At 50.1% G+C, this 22,522-nt stretch overlaps 4 protein-coding genes across 6 annotated transcripts; 3 read left to right on the top strand and 1 right to left on the bottom strand.

The window, feature by feature from the left end:
• Nucleotides 1–117: 117 nt before the first annotated feature.
• On the top strand, nucleotides 118–10,504 carry LOC119224696 (zinc finger protein 462-like). Of its 3 annotated transcripts, none has more exons than XM_037481920.2 (11): nucleotides 118–718; nucleotides 1,078–1,130; nucleotides 1,218–6,058; nucleotides 6,134–6,372; nucleotides 6,501–6,619; nucleotides 7,545–7,682; nucleotides 7,764–8,007; nucleotides 8,100–8,242; nucleotides 8,321–8,544; nucleotides 8,653–9,571; nucleotides 9,842–10,504. In XM_037481920.2, exons 1-11 carry the CDS (start codon nucleotides 561–563, stop codon nucleotides 9,931–9,933), a joined length of 7,170 nt encoding a protein of 2,389 aa, XP_037337817.2. In that variant the 5' UTR covers nucleotides 118–560; the 3' UTR covers nucleotides 9,934–10,504. The 3 variants fall into 3 exon arrangements, with proteins under 3 accessions (XP_037337817.2, XP_037337818.2, XP_062418503.1); XM_037481921.2 differs by having other exon boundaries at nucleotides 118–722; XM_062562519.1 differs by lacking the exon at nucleotides 118–718 and adding an exon at nucleotides 731–943.
• Nucleotides 10,505–10,830: 326 nt separating this feature from the next.
• mfsd10 (major facilitator superfamily domain containing 10) lies at nucleotides 10,831–15,743 on the top strand. The gene is made up of 13 exons (XM_037483721.2): nucleotides 10,831–10,982; nucleotides 11,721–11,905; nucleotides 12,356–12,452; nucleotides 12,554–12,657; nucleotides 12,749–12,907; nucleotides 13,019–13,210; nucleotides 13,687–13,792; nucleotides 13,911–14,022; nucleotides 14,126–14,234; nucleotides 14,352–14,442; nucleotides 14,789–14,836; nucleotides 14,937–15,026; nucleotides 15,196–15,743. The coding sequence occupies exons 2-13, from the start codon at nucleotides 11,753–11,755 to the stop codon at nucleotides 15,297–15,299; spliced, it is 1,365 nt and encodes a 454-aa protein (XP_037339618.2). The 5' UTR covers nucleotides 10,831–10,982; nucleotides 11,721–11,752; the 3' UTR covers nucleotides 15,300–15,743.
• Nucleotides 15,744–16,261: 518 nt separating this feature from the next.
• On the top strand, nucleotides 16,262–21,125 carry coq2 (coenzyme Q2 4-hydroxybenzoate polyprenyltransferase). The gene is made up of 8 exons (XM_037481466.2): nucleotides 16,262–16,393; nucleotides 17,132–17,500; nucleotides 18,089–18,255; nucleotides 18,436–18,557; nucleotides 19,010–19,095; nucleotides 19,203–19,336; nucleotides 19,434–19,622; nucleotides 19,774–21,125. The coding sequence occupies exons 2-8, from the start codon at nucleotides 17,191–17,193 to the stop codon at nucleotides 19,927–19,929; spliced, it is 1,164 nt and encodes a 387-aa protein (XP_037337363.2). The 5' UTR covers nucleotides 16,262–16,393; nucleotides 17,132–17,190; the 3' UTR covers nucleotides 19,930–21,125.
• Nucleotides 20,483–22,369, bottom strand: mboat4 (membrane bound O-acyltransferase domain containing 4). The gene is made up of 3 exons (XM_037481467.2): nucleotides 22,248–22,369; nucleotides 21,797–22,021; nucleotides 20,483–21,395 (listed from the first exon to the last, which is right to left on the bottom strand). Exons 1-3 carry the CDS (start codon nucleotides 22,367–22,369, stop codon nucleotides 20,483–20,485), a joined length of 1,260 nt encoding a protein of 419 aa, XP_037337364.2.
• Between the last annotated feature and the right edge of the window lie 153 nt (nucleotides 22,370–22,522).

The following is a 22,522-nucleotide window of genomic DNA, read 5'->3' as shown; positions in this document are numbered from 1 at the left end:
GCCGTCCAGCTGATGTTTACGTTGTGTGCAAAGAGGAAGGCGTACAGCGACATCTTCTGGCTCTACATCCGAACGTCGTTACTTTCCTTGGGTTGTAATATCCTAAACCGGTTGTAGACGGAAATGTCACAATTAAATTGACAAATTGTTGGATTTGTCACATTTAAGCTAACGTTAAATAGCAACGCTAAAGTCCAAGTACTTCCGGCCATGTTTGTTTTTGATTTCATAATTAACGCACGGTTATTATTTTGGTTTTCTTTTTTTCATTTCCAAATGCCAAATACCTAATCTTGAGATGTATGAAATACACTAGTGAAGCTAATAAGCGTAATAACACCCCATGTGTACGTCACAAAATAAATTGAGCATTTATCGTTGTCGTATCTGGATGTTTCTATTGATTAAAATATCCAGATATTTGTTAATATTCATGCTTTAATTAATTCAAGTTAAAGTTGCCCTCTTTGCCGCATACAATGAAACAAGGGGCATTTTGTGAGCGTATCTCCCTCTTAATCAATTTAATCCGGAAGGTTATTTGATTTTCGCCGGAAGTGATGTCACGTACATCGATGTTTCGTTGGTGGAGCGGAAGCGGCACAAACCAGAGCAGAGTACTCGCGCGAAAAAATGGCGGAGGTTTGCCGTCTCTCGACTTTCTCAACATCAACAATGGACAATATTGCATTATAAGCCTCATCCGATGTCTATCTGTGTGCGTGAGTAGATGCATTATTATTTGCGCCTAGTATTGATCCAAGTTATATTTGACCACTATTTCTTTTTCATTGCTTTGTTAAAGAAGTTCGCACCAGTTCTGCTGTAAAGGGGACAGACTCTCGAAACGTTTCTTTCCAGTTGATCATTCCCGAGTCGACCTGACTTGGGTCCTAAGTCGTTTCTAGTGGCCTTGCTGTACTGCTCTCCAAAGATTTATCCCGTAATACTAATAACAATACAATAATTGTAGTTCATGTGTTGTTTAAATCCTCAGTGGTGTACTCTGTTAATTAAATATACGTTGCTGATTCTGCCCGCTGATCTATGCAGTAATGTATGCTTTCAATCTTCTAGGTGTGCCACAGCGGTGTCTTCTCATTTCTCTGTGGAACACACCATGCAGAAAGGTATCTATCACGATCACTTTCCTGACGTTGTGTCAGCGCTCGGAATTAATTCGAGTATTCAACGCAATCTTTTATTTACCTCCTCAGATCCACTGAATGCTCCCACCTCTGGCTACAGTAAACAGAATCAGGTTTTCACTCAAGAATCCCCGCTCAGGTGTTTTCCGTGCAGCCGTTGTGTACTCCGCTTCAAATCCAGGGTCTACCTTTTTGAACACCTCAACAAGGTGCACGGCTGCGACGTTGAGGCTGCTCTCGGAGAGGCTCGTCTGAAATACGCCGCGACCGACGAAGCCAAGGTGAACAGCAATAGCAACGACGCAGAAGATGATATAGGATGCCAGCATTGTCATTTCCAAGCACGTAGTCGGGACATTGTTAACCAACACGAGATACAATGTCATAAAAAAGCAGAAGGTATTTTGGGAAATCCGACAGTTTCTGAAAACCCGGAGGCCAGCGCAATTTACATGTCTGCAGAAGCAAAAGAGATTTGCTCCGGTGTGTCTGTGATGTCGACCTCAAAATCTAAAAATGCTCTGAACTCGTCAAAGGTTCTTAAAACGTACAAGCGGCCATTGCAAACCATTACCAAGTACTTTACGGTAACATCTGGACCAAACAGCAAACCTCCAGTGGACTCGGCCGAAAGCTCAAATCTTCCAGACAGCTGCAAAGGAACCATCGTTTTGAAAGAATCTCCCTCCAGCTCGAGCCAAAACAGTAGTGGCGTGCTTAAGGTCACTGCAAAGTCCATGATTGACATCACTCGGTTTTCTCAAGGTCATATGCTAAACAATCACACTAATTTGGAAATGAGTTCACCGAATCCCAGGGAACAATTCACTGAATCACTCGCTGACAACGTTACGAAGAGGACCTACAAGGAAACCTCAAACACTCCTTCTGCTAAAAAAGCAAAGTCAGACAAAGGAGAGACAAACCTCCAACAGGCAGGTCACGAAAACCAACCGCAATTGTCGTCAAGCAACGCAAATTTTTCATTTGACATAAGCGAAGATGAGGGAGAAAAGAAGCTCGGTCTCGTCAATGGGGACTCTGAAAGCTCAACGGTTTATTCTTGCAAGCACTGCAACTACAACGAGGCGAGCGTGGCGCGCGTATCCACGCATTACCAGACCGCTCACCCGTACGTGAGATTCAACGCCGCCTACATCCAGGATCCAACGGACGAGAGCGCCGTCTTTCGTTGCCTGCTGTGTCCAAGTGAGTTTATAAGCGTGGCGTCCCTCAAGAACCACTGCAGGAAACATCACCCAGAGGCCCCGGACGTATTCGCCGTGCAATCGACTAACCTCAGTTTGACCTTTAAGTGTTTTTTGTGTGTGTTTACTGCCGACGTATTGAACGCATTGAAGAAACATTACAAGGAAAGTCACCCGACGCATGAAGTGGATAATTCGTTGCTGTTCTGCAAATATTTAGCAACTGAACGCCAAGCGGGATCAACTCGGTCAAATACTTGTGAAAGAGCACAGAGCCCAGAAGGACCCGGAGGGATTTTTCCCGAAAGTTCCAGTACGGGAGCCGAAAATGCACCTTCAGCCCAACATCCCACCTCCAAAGAAGCAGACGTGGTCTTGTACCAGTGCGACTCCTGCCAGTTTAGTCATAAGTCAGCTGTTGTTATGCATGTCCACTACCAAAAAAGCCACCCGAGTCGAGTGTTCACAATAGACCAAATCAAACGCTCGGCTTGTGATGCCTCACGCGCGTCACCATCGGTGACGCCAGAGAAGTTTCCGAACCCTGTGGCGGTAACGGAAGAATCGCAACCGCCGACAAGCACGGCAGATCCTTCTGAGAAAACCCCAAACAAAGCCGAGCCATCGCAGCGCGAGCGCCGGTCCGAGGCTTCGAAGGCTCAGGCGGAGTCGTCCAAAGCCGAGCGAGCGGAATCTACCGGCGACCGCAGCGAGCGGCCCAGAAAACTCCGTCGGGGATCGTTTACCAGAATGGGCGGTTTGTCCCGTGTGGCACCAGGTGGACTGCTCTACTGCCTGCATTGCAGTTATTCAAGCACCAGGGTCAAGAGCGTCCTCGGCCATCAAAATGCAAAACATTCTCTGGATTCCCTAACGTCTGTGGAGGAAATCTTGTGTTACAGCGCTCAAGTGCAGAAACTCCAAAGCAAAGCCAAGGCTGCAGCAGGCACCGCGTCTTCTGATTCTAAACAAGTTGAGGCAGCCGGTGTAGAAGTTCCTCGTAAAGAGGCCGTTGCAGCATCCGCCAAGGTGAAGAAAGGGAACCCTTACGCGTGTCCGGAAAAACTGTTTTATTGTCAAAAGTGCAACTACGGAAATCCAACGTTGAAAGGCGTCTTGATCCATCAAACCAGAGTTCACAAGGGCCTCCCTTACAAGATGGAATGGGTGGTTGACCATACGGCCGCCATTCACAGTCAAATCCAAAAGGCCAAATCGGAAGCGCGCGAGCCCTCCACTCCTGCGCGGCTCCCCCTCCCTCTCGTGGGCGAGGGGGACGAAGACGCCTTCTTCTGCCACTTGTGCAACTACAGACAGTACAAGGTGAACACCGTGTTGCGGCATTACATGAAAAAGCATCCCGGGTTCGTGGTTAAGCGGCAGCAGGTTCACCTGTACACCACCATGGTTCGCCAAAAGACGAAGGGACGGCGCCCGGCGACCCAAGAAGACCCCCGTCCGTCCCCCGGCGAACCCCTCCCGGCCGCCGACCCCCAGAGGCCCCTTCGTTGCCACCGGTGTCCATTCAGCACCAAATTGCTGCATGTTTTGAGGACGCATCTGTGGAACAACCACAGGACCAATCGCTCTTTCACGGACCTTTTGAGGTTGTGTTTCAAACAGGGGGATCTGCAGGCCGGGTATCACTGCGAGGTGTGCGTTTTCTCGCACGAAAAAGCGGCAGTGATGCACGCGCACTACCTGGAGCGCCACCCGAAACGCAACCGAAGCCTCGTGTACGTCACCGCCCACTTGTACGTGGGCCCCGACTCGCGACCTCTTAAAAGGAAGAAACCCGAAGCGAGGCTCCCAGACGACGACGACGAAGCCAAGAACTACTCGTGCCGAGCGTGCGCGTTCAAAGGCGCCTCGGTGTCCGCCGTCACGCGCCACTGCCGCGCCGTCCACCCGTGGTCCGTGAGGGCGGACGGCTCTGTGCTGGACGTCGTCGGCAAGCGATCCGGGTCGGCAAACAGGTCGGCGGAGGACATCTACGCAGCGGCCGAGCCGTTCGAATCGTACCAGAAGCCCGTCGAGTTTAAGGCGAGGGCGGCTTCCAAACCGCTGGCGTGCCCCTTCTGCCCAGCGAGGTTCCGCACCCAGCACGGCCTCATCACCCACTGCGGAATGATGCACACCGAAGTCGAGAAGGGGGACTTGCCCCAACGCGCGGAGGAAGCCCCGGCGGCAGCGGCGCCGGTGTCGTCGCTGTTCACCTGTCCGTACTGTCCCTACATGAATATCGTCCATCAGGGGATTCTCAGTCACTGCCACGTGAAGCACGTCGGCCTCGAGGCCCGGGTGGACGACCATCAGGTGGATGAGACGCAGGTGTCCAAGTGGATGGACTGCCTGAAGACCAGGCGCGGCGCCAGGGCGGGCAACGTGAAACTCCGGGGCTACATGTGTGGAACCTGCCCGCAGATCTGCGTCACCATGGAGAAGCTGAACATGCACTGCGAGGACGAGCACGCCGAGGCGAGCGACGGCAAACCGCAAAAAGCGGCCGGCGACCGGCCGGCGCCGCAGGCTCCCCGTTTAAGCGAGAAGCTCCACGCGGCGGTGGATTGCAAGCACTGCCCTTACAGTTGCAGCAGCGAAATTGCGCTCACCCGGCACGTGCGCGTTCACCACAGGGCGGGCGCCGCTTCCAAGGCGTACAAATGCCTCCTGTGTACCAGCTGCTATCGCAGGAAGGCGCTGCTCGGGGACCATTACGTCACGAGACACGGGCGGGACAGCTTCCTAAAGTACTACGCGCCGCTGTACAAAAAGGCCGCGGGGAAGGAAGAATCGAGGTCTCACAGCGGCACTCTGACCCAGAAACCAAAGGCCGGCGCGGCGACAAAAGAGCGCCAGAGTCTGTTGGTGTACAGGTGTCCGAGTTGTCCCTACGTGAACACGAGACACCACGGCACGCTCACTCACTGCCAGATGAAGCATCCGGACGTGGTCGCCAGGGCGGACCAGCTCCGCACCGAGGACACGCTCAGGGGCAACTTTTTCGGGTGTACGAGCGGAAGGGCCTCCAACGAGAGAGGGTACATCTGTTCAGCGTGTCCGCTCATTTACGGCTCGCTCAAGAAACTGAAAATCCACCGGCAGAACGACCACGGGGCCCCTCGGGAGCAGGCAGCCAGCTGGCCGTCAGAAAACCAGACGCCCCCGCCGGCGGCGCGCAGAGGAGAACAGCGCGCCGCCGAGGCGTCCTCGCGGGACACGCCGACGTTGTACAAGTGCCACATGTGCAGCTATAAAGGACTGTATCGAAGGTACCTGCTGTCTCACTACAGAAACACTCACAAGTTGGACGCATACACGACGCGCACGCTGCTGAAGAAATACAACAAATGCAAGAAGGCCAGCCGCCCGCCCGCCACGGCGTCCCAGGAGGGAGAACCCGTCACGTGCACGAAGTGTCCCGGGCTGGTCTTCGACTCTCCTCAGCCGCTCGTCGCCCACTACGCTGCGTCGCATAGCTCGGCCGACATAGTGGACTTCACCGTGATATCCCAGGGAACGAGGAAGGGCAGTACGGGCCTCTACCGATGTCTCCGCTGCAGCAAACAGATGAATGGAATCAGGAAGCTCTGGTATCACCTGGACTGCCACCGAGAAAGTGCCAGGAAGAGGGCACAGACTGCGGAGAGGAGGAGGAGGAGGAGGAAGAGGATGCCGACCCCGAAGGCCGTCTCTGCTGAGGTAAGTGGAACCGCCCCAAGTTGGGCATTTATGCTCTTGGCCACATGACTCACGAGGTAACGTTTCCCTTTTCAGCCCGCCGCGCAGGACGAGCCCCTCCCGTCGGAAACTGTGGACGAGGCGGTAGCGCCGCTACCGGACCCCGGCGACCCGGAGCAACCCGGGCCGGACTCGAGAGAAGGCGACCACACCTGCACGCGGTGCCGGAGGTCGTTCATGTCGCTGAAGGGGTTGCGGTCGCACGAGCGCAGCCATGCGGCCGTGGCGGCCCTCAAGAACCTGAACGGGGCGCCCGCCTCGCGGTTGAATTACAAGTAAGAAAAAAACGTTCAGAGATAATGCCGAGAGTCTTTGGAATGTAGTCGTGTCAACAATGTGGTCCAGTCCATCATCATTGATTCTGCATTATTGTAATTGATTATGTTTGCTATTCTCTCCACAGCATTAACAAGCATGTGCTGTACAAAGCCGGCACCACCAGGCCTTACCTGTGTAGCTTCTGCACCTATCGGACGACAGTCATGGGCCTCTGGAGGTGCCACTTTATGAAAGTGCACCAAGGTGAGGAACCTGTACAAATGGCACCATGAGTAATGTCATCGCTCTATGTGTGATGCACACTCGTCATGCATCACGGCTTCTGTTGTGGAAGATTTTCTCATGCAATCGGGAATCAGTTGTAAAGTCTCTTGTGAATCAAAGTTGCATTTTCCGTTTATTCCTTGCAAGGAAGAAGAGGTCTGCAACAGCTATACATGTACAGGCAGTGGCAAGCTTCTTCTTAATGTTTGAGAGCAACACAGATATATTTATACATCGACAGGGTTAACACCTTGGTTTTGTTATGCTAAAGAGTTTGAGACAGGCAAGGAGGTCCCAGACCTGAAGGGAACTCAAGGTGCTTACAACAGATGTTTGATTAGATCTAGGACAATAGCCAAAGAAATTCACACCTTCTCCTTCCTCCACGCAGCAGTGTTACGCAAAGACAAATGGGATCAAAGAGGAGAGGTGCTCTGAGATTCTTCTGCTTAGATAGATAGATACACAGCTGGTGTCTTGGGACTTCCTCAGAATTAATCTAATAAAACATTATGGCATAATTATATTTTGCCATTACATTACTCAAAGGTTTTCTTCTCCAGCTCCAAATAATATAGTTAAAGATAACCTTGGTTCGTACACTTTTATGCCATCATCTGGACACTGACGCGCAAAAGATCTCGACAATCAGCTGCCCTGGCTGTTCAGCGACATCGTTTTTCCAACATATACTGTGATTTATTGGTGTGCACTCCCGCCGTATATATCTGTCACTGATGGTTGGCTAGATATTAGAAATCTCTCTACTTGCTGAGATTTGGATCAGGATGGAAAACGTTTCAGCAGAATCAACACTTTCATTCTTTATTTTTCACCAGACTTGTGTGGATTACACAGCGCTTGTATCGCAATAATGTCCCAATCTTCTGTCTTTCCACTCAAGACCTCTTGGGTGTCATGATGGATGCAGCCGAGAGCGAAGACGAGGAGAGCGTCCAGAGGGCCGACACGGAGCCCTCCGATTCATCCGAGGAGCCGACCCATTGCCCTGAGCCTGATGAAGAACCCGAAATTGCTGAAAGCAAGTCATCATAAATCAGAAAAAGTATATTTGCAGTGTTATCTACACTGAGGCTAAATTGTGATTTGTTGCGCCGGACAGGATCGCTGTACCTGGAGCCCCCAGATGTGCAGCGGCAGCTGAACCACTACAGCTCGCGGTCGCAGGCCGAATGCCCGCCTGAGACCAACGCGCCAGGAAGCGGGCTGCCCGACAGCCGCCTCCTTCACTGCGAGTTCTGCACCTTCAACACCGAACACCTGTCCAGTGTGCGACGGCACTATCAGAACCGGCACGGGAAGAAGGTCTTGAGGTGTAAGGACTGCGACTTTTTCACCAGTTTGAGGTAAGTTGCAGCGGCCATGAGTGTTTGTGAGAGGAACGTTTTTTTTCTTTTTTTTTCTTCAAGTACTCCTTTCTCCTGCCTTTTTAAATCAGGAAAACCCTAGAAGAGCACATGCAGGCGGGTCACTCGACATGGCAGCTGGGACCTGCGCATGAGCGAGACCTCCGCTGCCCCTTCTGCCTCTACCAGACCAAGAAAAAGAACAACATGATCGATCACATCGTGCTGCATCGCGGTGAGTGTTCCGGCCCTCGCATCCGCCACCGCCATCTCCTCCGACACGTTGTGTTGAGTCCTTCTTCTTCTTCTCCAGAGGAACGCGTAGTGCCCATAGAGGTGCAACGCCCGAGGCTGTCGCGCTACCTCCAAGGCGTCGTCTTCCGCTGCCACAAGTGCACCTTCTCGTGCGGCGGCGCCGACAACCTGCGGTCGCACATGGCGAGGCACGACGATGTCAAGCCCTACAGGTGTCGGCTGTGCTACTTCGACTGCACCCGCCTGAGCGACCTGGAGGCGCACCTGAGCGATAAGCATCAGGTGAGGATTCCACGCGTCCCGGGGAACTCCAACTGTTCTCCATTTGGACCCCCCCCCTCCTCTCCCCCGGTACTTGCTTACTTACAACCTCTACGCATTTCTTTGCAGGTCGTGAGGAATCACGAGCTCGTGGGTCAGGTGAGCCTCGATCAGCTGCAGGCGGCCGTCGGCAGGATGCCAGAAGAGGAGCCCTCGTCCAACTTGGAGCGGCGCAACGACGACAGCGAGGACGAGGAAACGGAGGACCGCCAGGAAGGTCCCCTCGAGGCGCGAGCCGAAGGTGCGCCGAGGGGGGAGCGTGCACCGCAGGCCGAGGAAGCATCTCGGGAGCGAGTGTGCAGCGGGGACATGCAAGAAAGCCCCATCGAGGGCTACGTGTGGGATCTTCAATCCAAGAAGGCAAAGCCAAACGCTGCTGCATTATGCGTGAGACAAAAGGAGGAGGAGGAGGAGGAGGAGGAGGAGGAGGCCTCACTAACACACGGGCAGACGCCCGGGGGTCTCGGCATCTGCAGGACAGGGGTTCAGCCCGGAGCAGTTAAGGATGACCAGACTGAGGCCGAGCTGGCATCCCCCGGTGAAAGAGGTGTCAAGGCGGAGGCCGTTTCCGCCCTTGCTGCTTCGAATCTGACGCAGGCGGACAGCGGCGGGCCTCGGGGGGGCCTCGGCGCTGCGGGTGCTTTGCTAACTTTGCCGCCCAGGTGTGCGCAAGCTAAAACGAGCGATCCCGAAAGCTCGAGGGTGTCATTTAAAAACTGCAAAAAGGAACAGGAGCAGCATCAGAAGAACATTTCCGGGGGAGGGGGAGAGCCGTACGGGGATATGCCGGTGCTCGAGAAGGAGTATCTCAAAGTAGAATTGCAGCCTCTCGGGTGCTGCAAGACGGAGGATGAGAGTGGTCGCCTTGAGCCAAAGCAAGAGAAAAAGGAGGAGGAGGAATTCTCAAACGACAAAGAGAACCGATGCACCGAACCGAAACACGAGGGTGAGGGCGTGAAGAAGAGCGGTTCTCCACTCGTGACCAGAGGTAAGATACGAAATCGAAGACGAGGAGTAAACCTGGTTCTATTATTGTTGGCAGAGCGTCCCAACATCTGCAGCCGCTTGTTTTCTAAAAGCATCGGTGTCACTATTGGTAAATCAGTGGAAACCCTCAATGGAAAATTGTTCCATTATCTCAGTTTTTTTCTCCCAACCAGATGATGGAGTAGGGGATTTGATGGCGTGCTCCTGCCCTAGTTGGGTTTGGTAGGTGGCATCTGACGGCAGGCTGTTCTCTCTCTCTCTCGTTCTCCAGGTGACGGCAGGCGCTTCACTTGCGAGTTCTGTGGGCGACACCTCGCCAGCGCCGCTGACCTGGAGCAGCACGCCGCGCGACACGGATTGTGACGCTGTCCGTGGCGTGGTGGACGCCGGCGGCGGCTTTCACTATTTATTTCCGTGTGTGTGAAGCTGTGGTGTATGACTACATGATCCATCCTCGATTCTCTTGCTCATGAATGTAAACCTGTGTGATGTAGTTCCAAATATGTCTTTCATGTTTTGTAGAGTTTATACTTTTTTCTAATAACATGTTTTTTGAACTGCTCTTGTTAGTACGGTATAGTTTCAGTAACTAAAACCAAGACTTTGACTCTACATAGTCTGACATGTGCACATTAACATCTTTAGATTTTTTTTGTTTTAACGACGTTGATAAATATGCACAAAGAACTACCAGCGCCTGCAGGGAATCAATTTATTTTCTATTCCTTCAGTTTATCTGGAGATATCAATAAATACTAAATGGTAAAATCTTGATCCTAAGAACAATTGGTCTAGTGAACTGTTAACCAGACCGACCTCAAAACCACCGATTGTGGAAACGCTCGTGCTGCCTTCAGGTGCTGTTTGGTACTTTGGTTCATTGGCATGCGTTACTTGAGGCATTTTACCAGTGCAAAAATAACAGTGTTTTGTTTTGAAATAAATGTCCGTTTGCTTTTAAAGCCCTCGTGTTGTGTGATGCTATTTATTCTGGTTGTAAATCCACCGATAACCACATTGTTTTGTCAGTGGCTCACCGTATTTAGAACAATGAACCTTTTATTTATCACAACGCTATTGAAGCCGTCACTTTTACTACCACAGCTAACACGCTCTTTAATCATACGTAAATTCTACGAGCGATACCTTTTAAATGGACAACCTTCCGTCAAGCTTTAGCGGAAGAAACAATTTCTCCTGAGTTCTCGAGTGTTTTTTTTTTTTTTTTCGCGGAGCGCGGAAATACGAGCTCGCGGCGAGCCCCTGAACGCAGCCGCTCCGCCTGTGCGCGTTGGGTCGCTTTACGACATTCTTGTCATCCCGATGTAAGAAGACACCTCTTCCTGGTGTGGACTGGTACTAACGCTACCTGGTGTGAGAGAGGGAGAGAGAGGTAGACCTGCTCCAGTCAGGTGAGTTCTCAGTGGGATCCGATCCGATTTACGCTGAAAGTCCGTAAACGCAGTGACAGTGAAGGAGGTTTCCGTGTGTTTGTTCGCTTAAGTTTAATGTCTGCAGTGGGCGAGGAGAGGTGATGCTCGTACATAATCAGTCTCAGCTGATCCGTCTCACACTGTTCGTAGACAAAAGAGTGGTTTATCAGAGACGTGACACCGGTTAAAAGGGGGTTTTCGCGCATTTGTTGAGGATGCAACAATGATTCGATCAACTTTGAGGCTTTGCGTTAAGTTGCCTAAGTTTCCTCCTTCCTCCTTGAGCAACACCTTTTTTTTCGGTCTTTCCTGATGACTTAACAGAGGTAGCAAATGGACACGTGTTGATAGCAGCTTTACTGGCATGCATCTAATTGCAACTCTTATTTACATGCAGCATGTCGGAGTCACGGTGTCATATCAACAACCTCCTCGTTGTTTACGCACTGTGACCCACGTGGAATTAAAACAACTCGAAGTGTAAACGTCCGTGCAAAGTTCTGCTCATTATTGCAACATAAAGGGAAGAAAAACGGTTTTACCAGTGGAATATGTGCTTTGTACAATTAAGGAAACTAATAACCAATTATATCTATCTTTTAAATGGCAAATCAAGTTAAGAATCTTATTAGGAAATTACAGATCTGTAAAAATAAGCTGTTTAGGGTTAATTTGTCGATGTCCTTTTATAACATAGACCATGTGTGTCATGAACAGGGAAATAAGAAACACTACGTTCACCCCGAGGAATGGCGGCCGTAAACAAGCCTGCGGAGGATGGCAGCTCCTTCTCATCAAAGGTCATCAACATTGTGTTTGTCACCCTGCTGCTGGACCTGCTGGGATTTACACTGATTCTACCTCTACTTCCTTCTATTTTGGATCACTATGCACAAACGGGGGTTAGTTTTTCCTTTATTGTTCAAGCAATCCCCTTTTGAGTTTAATTTGATTGCACGTAGACAAAGCGAAACGATCATCACCCGTGGCCTTCGGTTCCAGCCGGAGCTCAAACAGACTTGTTTGGAACATATTATGTGTGCCGGATTATAAACTCTTGAGTTGTACATCTGTTTCCCACGATGGAACCTCTGTTTATAGCGTCCAACAGTGTACAGACGTGCCCTGCTCTTCTGATCGGGGTGTTTTCTTTGAACAATGTGCAGAATCCGGCGCTCTGTCAGACAAAAGAGGCCCTCGTGAAGAATCGGTTCCATTAAGACCATCACCAGCCCCCCCCCGAGTGATGAGATTAGCAGTCATGTGACTTGTGTCTCTTTGGGGCTGCATGCTGACTCATTCTGAACAGACGCGTTTATTCTTTGATTTTGTGTTTGCATGCGGTGGGACAGGATGGCGTGTATCAGTCTCTGCAGAGTGTGGTGGACTGGTTCAGGGAGGCCGTCGGGATACCAATGGAGAAGAAGTACAACACTGTCCTGTTCGGAGGTATCTATGACGCACAACAATATAACGTACGCGGAACTGGTACAAAATGTGCTAATAATGCAAAGAAAAACCGGCCTTATTTGTGTCCTCCTCAATTTCAGGTCTGATCGGGTCGCTGTTTTCTCTGCTGCAGTTCCTGTCGTCGCCCGTAACCGGGGCGCTGTCCGACCGGCACGGCCGCCGCCCGATGCTCCTGCTGACCACAGTGAGTGTGACGCGGCGTCATGGCGACTCCCATGAAACCCCCCACCCCCCCCCGAACCGCGGGTCTGATCAGGTTGCCTTTTGAGTTCCAGCTGGGGCTGGTGTGCTCCTACGCCATCTGGGCCGTTTCCCGGAGCTTCGGCATGTTCCTTTTGTTCCGGGTCATCGGGGGCATTTGCAAGGGCAACGTCAGCCTCTGCACGGCCATCGTGGCCGACCTGCCCTGCCCGAAGGCCCGCAACCGCGGAATGGTAGGCACTCACTTTTCTTTTGGGTCGCGATCGGAAACGTACGGTTGGGAAATGCCACTGGAAGGTCCGCTAAATGATCCCCAAATCTCGCTTTGATTCCACTGCGACCAGGCGATGATCGGCGTGGCCTTCTCCCTGGGCTTCACGGTGGGGCCGCTGATGGGGGCCTACTTTGCCCTCGGCTCCAGAGCAACGGGGATCGTCTTCTACCAAACCCCCGCCCTGCTGGCCTTGGCCTTCAGTGTCGCCGATCTGCTCTTCGTCTGGGCCGCGATGCCGGAGACGCTCACAAAGGACGCAAAGGTCGGAAGCCTTCTGACTGACACCGGCCAGTCCTTTTTTAGAAGCTCCCTGAATAGGATCGTACTTTATTGTGTGGGTGGGGGGGGGGGGGGGAAGAAAATGTACGAAGGAGGCGTTGTTGTTCGACCTGCGGTTGAGTGCCAGCCTGCTTCTCGGCAGGAAGCGTTCTCTTCCTTACGAGACTCCAGGAAGTAATTACACCTTCTGGGTGGAGCTCTGCTGGGAATTACCTGGTGTCATTCTCCCAACTAGGAACCACTTGCAGTTTATACTTAGCCACCCACCTGTGTGAGTGAAATAATGGGCGTTTTTTTAAATTTAATTTTAAATGTGCAAAAAATCACACGTAAGCGCACATAAATTATGAATTTAAGGACAAAATCATCTACTACGCAATGACCTCAGTGTTAAAGTTATACACTTCCGACAACATTGTTCACTGATGGATACAGGTTCTTTTCCCTGTGTCGTCCTAGGCTTCATCGTCGTCGGGTTTCGGGGACCCCGGCGACCTTTTGAACCCGCTATCCTTGTTCCATTTCTCCGCTGTCATCAGGACGAGAGATCCGCCTCCAAGAGAAAGTGGGTAAACTGCAAACACTGAGGGTCCCCTCCCTCCCTCCCCCCGTGAGGACAGGAGGCCATTTGAGCCGCGTATGAGCCACCCATGAGTAGATAAAAGGTGGAAATGTCTGTGCAGGAATGCAGAAACTTCAAGCGTTGGGCCTGGTGTACTTCTGCTACCTCTTCCTCTTTTCTGGTCTGGAGTTCACGCTGAGTTTCCTGACCCACCAACGCTTCAACTTTACAAGGTATGGACCCCGGGCGGGAGGGGGGGGGGGGCGGGGCACTGACTACTCCCCTCCGTTGCAGTTTAAGCAGCTGAGCAGCAACCCGTTTGCTTCTCTCACCCAGTATGCAGCAGGGGAAGATGTTCTTCTTCATTGGCGTCATCATGGCTTCGATCCAGGGAGGCTACGCTCGCCGAATCAAACCCGGGCAGCACATCAGGGCCGTTAGAGTGGTGGGAGCAGCCTCTGTTTTTACGTCACGAAAAAATGTCTTCAATGAAAATAATCCTCACGCTGAAAAGACATGATGCACTATTACACATCAAGTAACACTATTTCATTTTTTCTAGGCAATCATGTCATTGGTGCCGGCGTTTGTGCTCATCGGGCTCTCTTGGAACGTAACGATGCTTTACGTTGGCCTGGCGCTGTACTCATTTGGTGAGCTTGTTTTGTGTTGTAAGAAGAGGTTAAGGGAAAACTGAATTCTGGGTAGTACAAATGTTACCCCCGTATCAAGGGATTGAATTAATTCCACAAATTGTGCACATGAGTCGTTTTAGAGTTAAAAAAAAAAACACTAAATGGTCAAACTACGTAGTGTTTGCAGCGGAAATGGACATTTTTCTCAACTTAAAGGAAAATAAAACAATTAGTTTGCATGCAGCAGGATAATATCCATAGACAAAGCATGAGAATGTAAAACATGAGATATAGCTATGTCTACCTTATTTATTAATTCTTGTCAAATGTCAATGTATTGTGTTTCTCTTCATTTTTGTGACAGCGGCTGCAATTGTGGTTCCGTGCCTGTCGACGCTCGTGTCCGACCACGGTGAGGCCCTCTGCTAGTTCACTAGCTCAAAAGCAGCTTTGCTTGGCCCTATAATGTGCATTTCTTCGTCACGGCTCATCCACTGTGGATGTCCCTGCAGGGACGGCCAATCAGAAGGGCACCGTGATGGGGATCCTGCGCAGCCTGGGCGCCCTCGCCAGAGCACTGGGACCAGTTGCGTCATCCTCGGGTAAAGAAAGCAGAACGGCATCAAATCCTGCGGGAATTTGTTGACCGTTTTTGAACCGTTGGTCAGGACACACTAAGGCTTTTGACTAGGCATGGTGGCACTTTTTTGTATAGACTGGTGTGTACAATGTATGGATATTCACGTGTTAAAATGGTTGTTTTCTTCACAGTTTACTGGATAGCTGGAGCCCAGGTCTGCTTTCTTCTCACGGCCGCCTCCTTCATAATTCCTCTGGTTCTCCTGAGGAGGGCCAGAAGTCTGAAGGAGGAGTGAGGGACACAGAGTCTCTGCTTGCAGAGACATTTTATGGCTCAACTCCGTGTTCTGATGTTTCTATCAGAACATAAAAGGAGCGCTGGCACGGAATTTGAAACAAACAAAAATGGTAAGATTTCTGTTTGCCAAGCATCATCCCATGGATGCAAGACGACGCACATGCCAAGACCAAGACATTTTATTTTTTAAATTGCTGTATTGCCTTTTTAGTGTGTAAATTTACCGATGCTCATATTGTGAAATGTATGGGTTAGAGAGAGTTTTAAATAACATTTATGTTTATAGATTCTTTTATAATGAGGTATTTTATCAAGCACAGATTATGTATTTTAAAAAGCACCATTTTGTTCTGGCTCACTTTGAAAAATGTGGGTTTTTATATTTTCTTGCTTTAAAAGTAATAAACGAGTTAGTCAACATTTGTGTGTAAGCAAACTATTATTTTACTTAAAGATTTTTTGAAGGTTTTGGATACAACTTGCAATGGGGAAAAGCAAATACATTTTCTCAAGTAAAAAACAAAGAACTAGGGTTCTGATACATAATTGAAGTCTTGAAAATGGATTTGAAACGACGAATAATGGACAATAGAACAAGGATAAACATAACTACTGCTGATGTAGTACCCTTAGTTTTCACATTGGATAAAAGCGTGAGCTAAATGACATATAATGTAATGATAGGAGAGTGGAAGTTTGACCAGATAGTTGAATCACCAAAGTGGATCTTTCAAAAAGCAAACTGGGATCAGTTCTAAATGTTAAGGGGGATAACGATGGTAAAGATGGGCCTTTATGGAGATACAGATGACGTAAAGAAGATAGTAACAGTGGAAAAGAGGAGTCAGTGTGTCACTTGGTTTGCTTTGGGAAAAAGAGTGCACGTTTTTTGCGCTACACCCCCACTCCACAGCAGAATGTGGCGCTATTGAGCCATTAAACGGGAGGCCAACCGGCTTAAAGCCAGAAGAAGAAGAAGAAGAAGCAACAGCAGCAGCAGACGAAGAAGAAGTGCATAGTGGCCGTTTATCCACCTGTGTTATGCCCTCTGTCTGCTGTTTCCTTTGGAAATGTTCTCTCTCGTAACCTCGTGTAAGTTCATTTCAACATCATTGCTCACGTTGTTGGCTCTGAGACGCGTTGACGTTACCGCAAAACACGTCTGAAGCCGCTCATGATCGAGTTAGCAGCGTATTCGGTTCGCTTCTCACCAACATGTGTAAGAGTGACGGACTTTGTCATCCCGGTGTGACGTTAATTAGGAAACGCAAACAAAACACAAGTGTAGATACATTACGGGAGTTTGAAACTGGTACTACGCCATTATATTCCCAGTAAGAATGAAAAAAACCCAACGACGTAATGGATGTTTTTATGATGATGAACTGGCTCCACGTTAGATAACGATGTGCATGTCCGTGATTAAGTGCCATAACTTATCTAATTTTGTGTCCTAAAATGTCCCAAAATCGTCTCTGTCTGTATCATGCGTCCCTCCTGATGCTACCTTACGACGTCATTATTAAGTGTATGAGAGTAGTATCAGTGTTAGCTGTTTTCAGTGTGATTTATTTTATTATTTTATATACCAACAAGCAAACACACGTTCAACTAGAGCTATGGTGACCAGACAGACGGTACAATTACTTAATTAACGTAACAAACTGCTAAAGCACACATTGACATCTCTGTGTTGCTTCAGCTCTTTCATTCTGACACAAAAGAAAAACCCTGTGACAGCAAATCAGTCCTCCTTTTGTAAAGAAGCCTCTGACTAGCCTCTCTCTCTCTGTGTGTGTGTGTGTGTGTGTGTGTTTTCATTTGTTTCAGGGGGGATCATTATCTGAGGAGGGGGGGATATCACCCCGAACCTGGGGCGACGAAACGCCATGTTCATGATGTTGACCAGCCGTTTGGCCCTGGACGCCCTGCGGAGGACTCGCCACGGAGCTTCTCACCCCTGCCGTCGCTCGCTGCCCGGCCTCTTCCTCCTCGCAGAAGGGTGGAGGACCGGAGACGCCAGCCTCCACTCGGATCCCAGCGTGTCGAAGAGAGGACTGCGCGGCCGCGGGGTTTCCCCCCCGTGGCCCGGGCCGCGCGGAACGAGGTCACTCGGCTGGTCGGCTGCCGCGGTCGTGGACTCGGCGCCCGCTCCCGTCCAGCCGTACCTCCGCCTGATGAGGCTGGACAAGCCCATTGGTGAGCGCGCACCCGCTTCCCAAAGACCAAAGACTGATGCTGTGCATGGATACAGAGTAATTGGTTCATCATCATTTCAGTGCAGACGCTTTGAATTCCACTGAATTGGAGGTGTCTTTACTCTCAACCAAAGGGCATCCTGTTAAAAAGAAGTTATTTAATACATCAGTTCAAAATGTAACATTTTGTTATTAACTGTACACAGTGCATTGTGGCAAGTGATTCTACAAAGAAATATTAAAATATATATTGAAATAATATAAAGTAAAACCACACAACAACAACACTGACAAACGACTTTCAGGTTTTGTCCAAAAAAAATACCTTTAATAAGTATTCAAAAACCCCCGCAGAAAATGTTTTTCAGATTCTTTTAAATGTTCTTCATTTCTTTTATATCTTTGGATTTGAATTTATAAAAGGAGAGATATTTAAAAACTACACAGTGATCAATAAGTAAAGAGAACCTTCTCTTATTTCACTTAACCGTGACATTTTCCAAAATCCAAGCTTTGGACATCAAGTCAATAACGTGATGATTGATTGAGGTTGTGTCCATATACAGTCAAATGATTGTGTGTGTTGTAGGCACATGGCTGCTCTACCTACCGTCTACATGGAGCATCGCTCTGGCTGCCGACCCCGGGTGCCTCCCACATCTGGACATGCTCACATTGTTTGGTGCCGGTGCCCTGCTGATGAGAGGCGCGGGCTGCACCATCAACGACATGTGGGATAAAGACTTTGACAAAAAGGTACAGCATGAACTATAAAAAAACCTATAAAGCATAACATGCTTTTTATATTTAGATAACCAATATAAGCCATTATACCCAATACAATGTTGTTCATTGCCACAGCATATAACCCCCCTCTGTATTACAGAAAGAAGCGTGTATTCCTAATGTGGCGTCTGCATTGATGCTTTTGTGCAGGTGACCAGGACGGCTTCCCGCCCCATTGCGTCAGGACAGGTTTCTTGGATGCAGGCACTGGTCTTTTTGGGAGGGCAGCTCTCACTGGCACTTGGGGTTCTCTTGTGCCTCAACTATTACAGGTACCCCAGTGGTCTTCAGGTCTTAGACCTGTACACTTGTCAGTTTAGAAACATCAAAGAACAATAGATCGGTAATGATGCTGTGTTTTTAGGGTGAAATGCGTCCGAAGCCATAGGGGCCAAAATTTGTCGTAAAAAGGCCGTAACTTTAGAAAACACTCATTAGATTTGTATACAGATACAAAGATGGGTAGGGTGGCATATTGGTTGGTTGTTTTTCTCCAACGTCCTCCGGAATCACTATCTCTTTCGGCTTCCCGTCATAAAGCTGAGGAATGATAATCAGGGGCAAAACATCTGTCAGTTCTCATATTTGCAAGTGGAGGCCTGTTCTCAAAGAACCGCTGTAGCTTCACCGGCTGCTGTTTCACGCGAGTTGCACGTCAGGACACAGACACAAAGACACAACTCGTTCATCCGTCTGAAGGCCCGACGTTGTGCTCTCCCTGCAGCGTCGCGTTGGGTGCTGCGTCGTTATGTCTCGTCGTCTCCTACCCGCTGATGAAGAGGATCACCTATTGGCCCCAGTTTGTGTTGGGTAAGCTCTGCGAAAGCTCTCTCTCTCTCTCTCTCCTGCTCCAGTGCAACCAAAAGCGGGCCTCACGCGTCTCCCATGTCTCCCCCTCCCCCTCCCCCCCCCGTCAGGCCTCACTTTTAACTGGGGAGCGCTGCTCGGCTGGGCCGCCGTCAGGGGCTTCTGTGATTGGTCCGTGTGCCTCCCGCTGTATTTCTCCGGGGTGATGTGGACGCTGATATATGACACCATCTACGCACATCAGGTGAAGCACGGGGAGAAATGTTCCCCGGTGTTAAAACAGAGAGATAAATATGTTTTTTAACGTCAATTATGTCTCTCTCTCTCGCTCTGGTAAAAAGGACAAGGAGGACGACGTGAAGATCGGAGTCAAGTCCACGGCGCTGAGGTTCAACGAGCAGACCAAGCCGTGGCTGAGCGGCTTCGCGCTGGCCATGGTGTCGGGGCTGGCTGTGGCCGGCGCCAACGCCGAACAGACGCTGCCGTACTACGCAGCGCTGTCCGCCGTGGCCGCACACCTCACGCGACAGGTGAGCAGCGACGGAGCCGTGCGGCTCGGTCCGGAGGCTCCCTTTTATTCCGGTATTGCAGTGAGGCGTCTCTTCGGGGAGACGTGGCGGCCAAAGATGAGACCCGAACTTTTCATTTAACCGTGATGTTCACTCTCTCTTTCTTTGCTAGATTTACACGCTGGACATCAACAAATCGGAGGACTGCTGGAAGACGTTTTCCTCAAACAGAAACCTGGGACTGTTGTTACTTTTAGGCATTGTTGCCGGAAACTTGTGGAAAGAAAGAAGAGAGACTTTGCTGCCGACTGGGGAAGCGGTCAGATAAGTGTGATCAGCGGAAACAAATCTTGAAAAATGTGCTACACAATATGCACAGTATGTACATTTTTAAAATTCTGAACAAAACCCTATGAGATTGCAACAAGATTTACCATAAACTGTAATTGGAACTTTTTAATTGGATTTCTTTCTGTCCATGACATCATCATTTTAAGATTTCCTTTCAGTAGATATTGTTGAGCGCAGTGGCTGCACAAATACACACAAGAATCACTCAAAAATCAGTCGCAATCAACATGCATTTTGTTCAAATCTGCATTAAGCAATTTTTACCACCAGGGAGGCGACAAATGACTTCGGGAAACATTGATTTCCGGGTGGTTTGGTTTCATTTTGTCCACCGAATGTAGAGAAAATAACTACTACTTCGGGCCAATATTTTTCTGCCTGAACTTGTTGTAATGAAATATGATGAGGAAGCCTGTTTTTTAATTTTTTCTTATATGAAAGCTGTTTGTAGACGAGTCACACGCAAAACAAACAACAAATAACAATGAACACAATACAATATGAGGGGAAAAATGTCACAGATTGCATTACTAAACTGTGTTGCGTTTCAATAAGGTAAAGAGCAGAAGTACGTTAAAAAGGGGAACCAGACCGATGTACGTTGTGGACAAAAGTCTCAAACCAGACACGTCTCTCAATTCTACCGCCGTAACAATACAAGCGACGTTCATCTGCGTGTTGATCCAGCTCAAACACGTGTACGCCTTCCTCCACGCCGGCGAGAGTCTGGGCCGCAGGAGGCCGTGCGCGCGGCGATCCGCGGCCACCGTCGCCGCCCACGTCAGCATCCCCACGAAGTGGCCCAAGTGGCCGCCGTGCCACCACAGCGAGAAGCCGAACGTCGACAGCAACGGGAAGCGCCCGCACCTGGCGTACACCAGCCTGCGCAACCAGGAGGCCGTGGTGGCGTTCCACCGGCGGGCGAACTGCGACATGCGGCTCGACGCCTCGACGGCCCAGAGGTCGCCGTCGGACAGCCCGCCCCAGCCGGGCGGCTCCCCCGGCGAGCGCGGCCAGAAGCCCAACCCGGCGGCGTTGTTGAGGCATTCGCTGCACCTCCAGTGAGAATAGTACTGGATCCTCAGCCACGCCGCCAGAGCCAAGACCCGCGCCGCGCCGCCCGCGGGGGCCGCGCCGGAGGGGTCGTACGCGTCCAGGAGCCCGGCGAGCAGGTACCTCGCCAGCTCCATCGGCAACACCGGCGTCAGTTTGAGGAGGACGGCGCGCGGCGGGTCGGGCGGCGGGTCGGCGCTGATCCCCGTCATCAGCGACACGAACCGGCTGTAGGGGCACAAGGGGCCCCCGAGCAGGGCGGTGAAGTTGAGGACGTAGCCGGCGAGCGGGAGAAGCGGCGCGCGGGCCCCCCGCCTCTCCTGGAGGTCCATGGACAGCGAGGTGACTCTCTGAGTGAGCAGCATCAGCGAGGACACCGCCAAGAACAGCCTGGAAGTGGAGGAAGAGGAATAAATGTAGCCTGTCGTCATCCTCGACCACGTCACTGGGCTCGTAAAAAGAGCCCCAGGAGAAGAACTGTGGAGCTTGGTCTACGTGGTGTCAGGGCGCGTTTGTGGAACTTGTTCTCCAATCGTTCCTACTGAAGACATGACTACTTTTCTTAAAAAAAAAAAAAAGGGTCATAGAACCACCAGATTTTTTGGGTGAAATCCTTTGCTTTCAGCAAACATGATCTCAACAGGCAGAAGTCCTCCTTTTCATTTGCTCTTGTGGAAATATATATATACACTTTAACACCTCGTGTAACAATTGGGTTGAGAATGTATCCTTCTAATACATTAATATGCAATTGATGCTGCGTTTCCGTTGAGCTGATTAAAGGTCAGTACCTGGTGCTGACGGGCTCCTGCAGGTAGTACTCTCTGTACTGTAGGAGCAGATGCCAGGAGGTTTGCCACAGCATCTGGGTCCCAAACACCCAGGCGTGGACGCGGCCGGCGTCCACGGAGACCACCAGCAAGACGAAGACCAGGGCGGAGACGAAGAGGAGCGAGCTGTAGACGCCCATGGTGACGACCGCCAGGACGCATCCCCCAGCAGAAACAAACAGGTACCTGCAGGTTCATGTGGATTAATGAGGCTACTTTCTAAGCAGGAAGGTTGATGGAGTCGCTGTTTTTGTTTTGTGTCACTGTAACTTGAAGACGGTGTGTGTCATTTTAATCCAAATATTTGTAGATAATAAAGCGTTTGAGGCGCCAGGAATAACAATAGCTTGCCATATTGCTTTTGAAATAAAGTTTGCCATGATACAAATGATCTGAATTATTTGTCACGTACCTGGACGTCAAGGACAGATATCCCCGTTTAGAGAGGAAAAAAAACAAAAATGCGAATGGAAGTGAAAAACATTGGTGCATTAGAAACTGATGGCTTTCCCAGAAGCGGCCCATCAAACCCATTTTTGAATCACAAAGAGGAGAACAAAGCTTTTAAAGAGGTGAAATGCTTGTTTTATCTGGACCGACTGACGCCACCATTCCATCCGAGGGCTGCATTAAAGTCCCTTTTTATTTACCTTTGTCACACAGCACTGATCGTACTCTGTCCTTTTG

The sequence above is a fragment of the Pungitius pungitius genome, chromosome 5 (genome assembly GCF_949316345.1).
Source record: "Pungitius pungitius chromosome 5, fPunPun2.1, whole genome shotgun sequence".
NCBI classification, from domain to species: Eukaryota; Metazoa; Chordata; class Actinopteri; order Perciformes; family Gasterosteidae; genus Pungitius; species Pungitius pungitius.
Note: the sequence above shows the minus strand (reverse complement) of the source record. Positions and strands in the feature narration are given on the sequence as shown.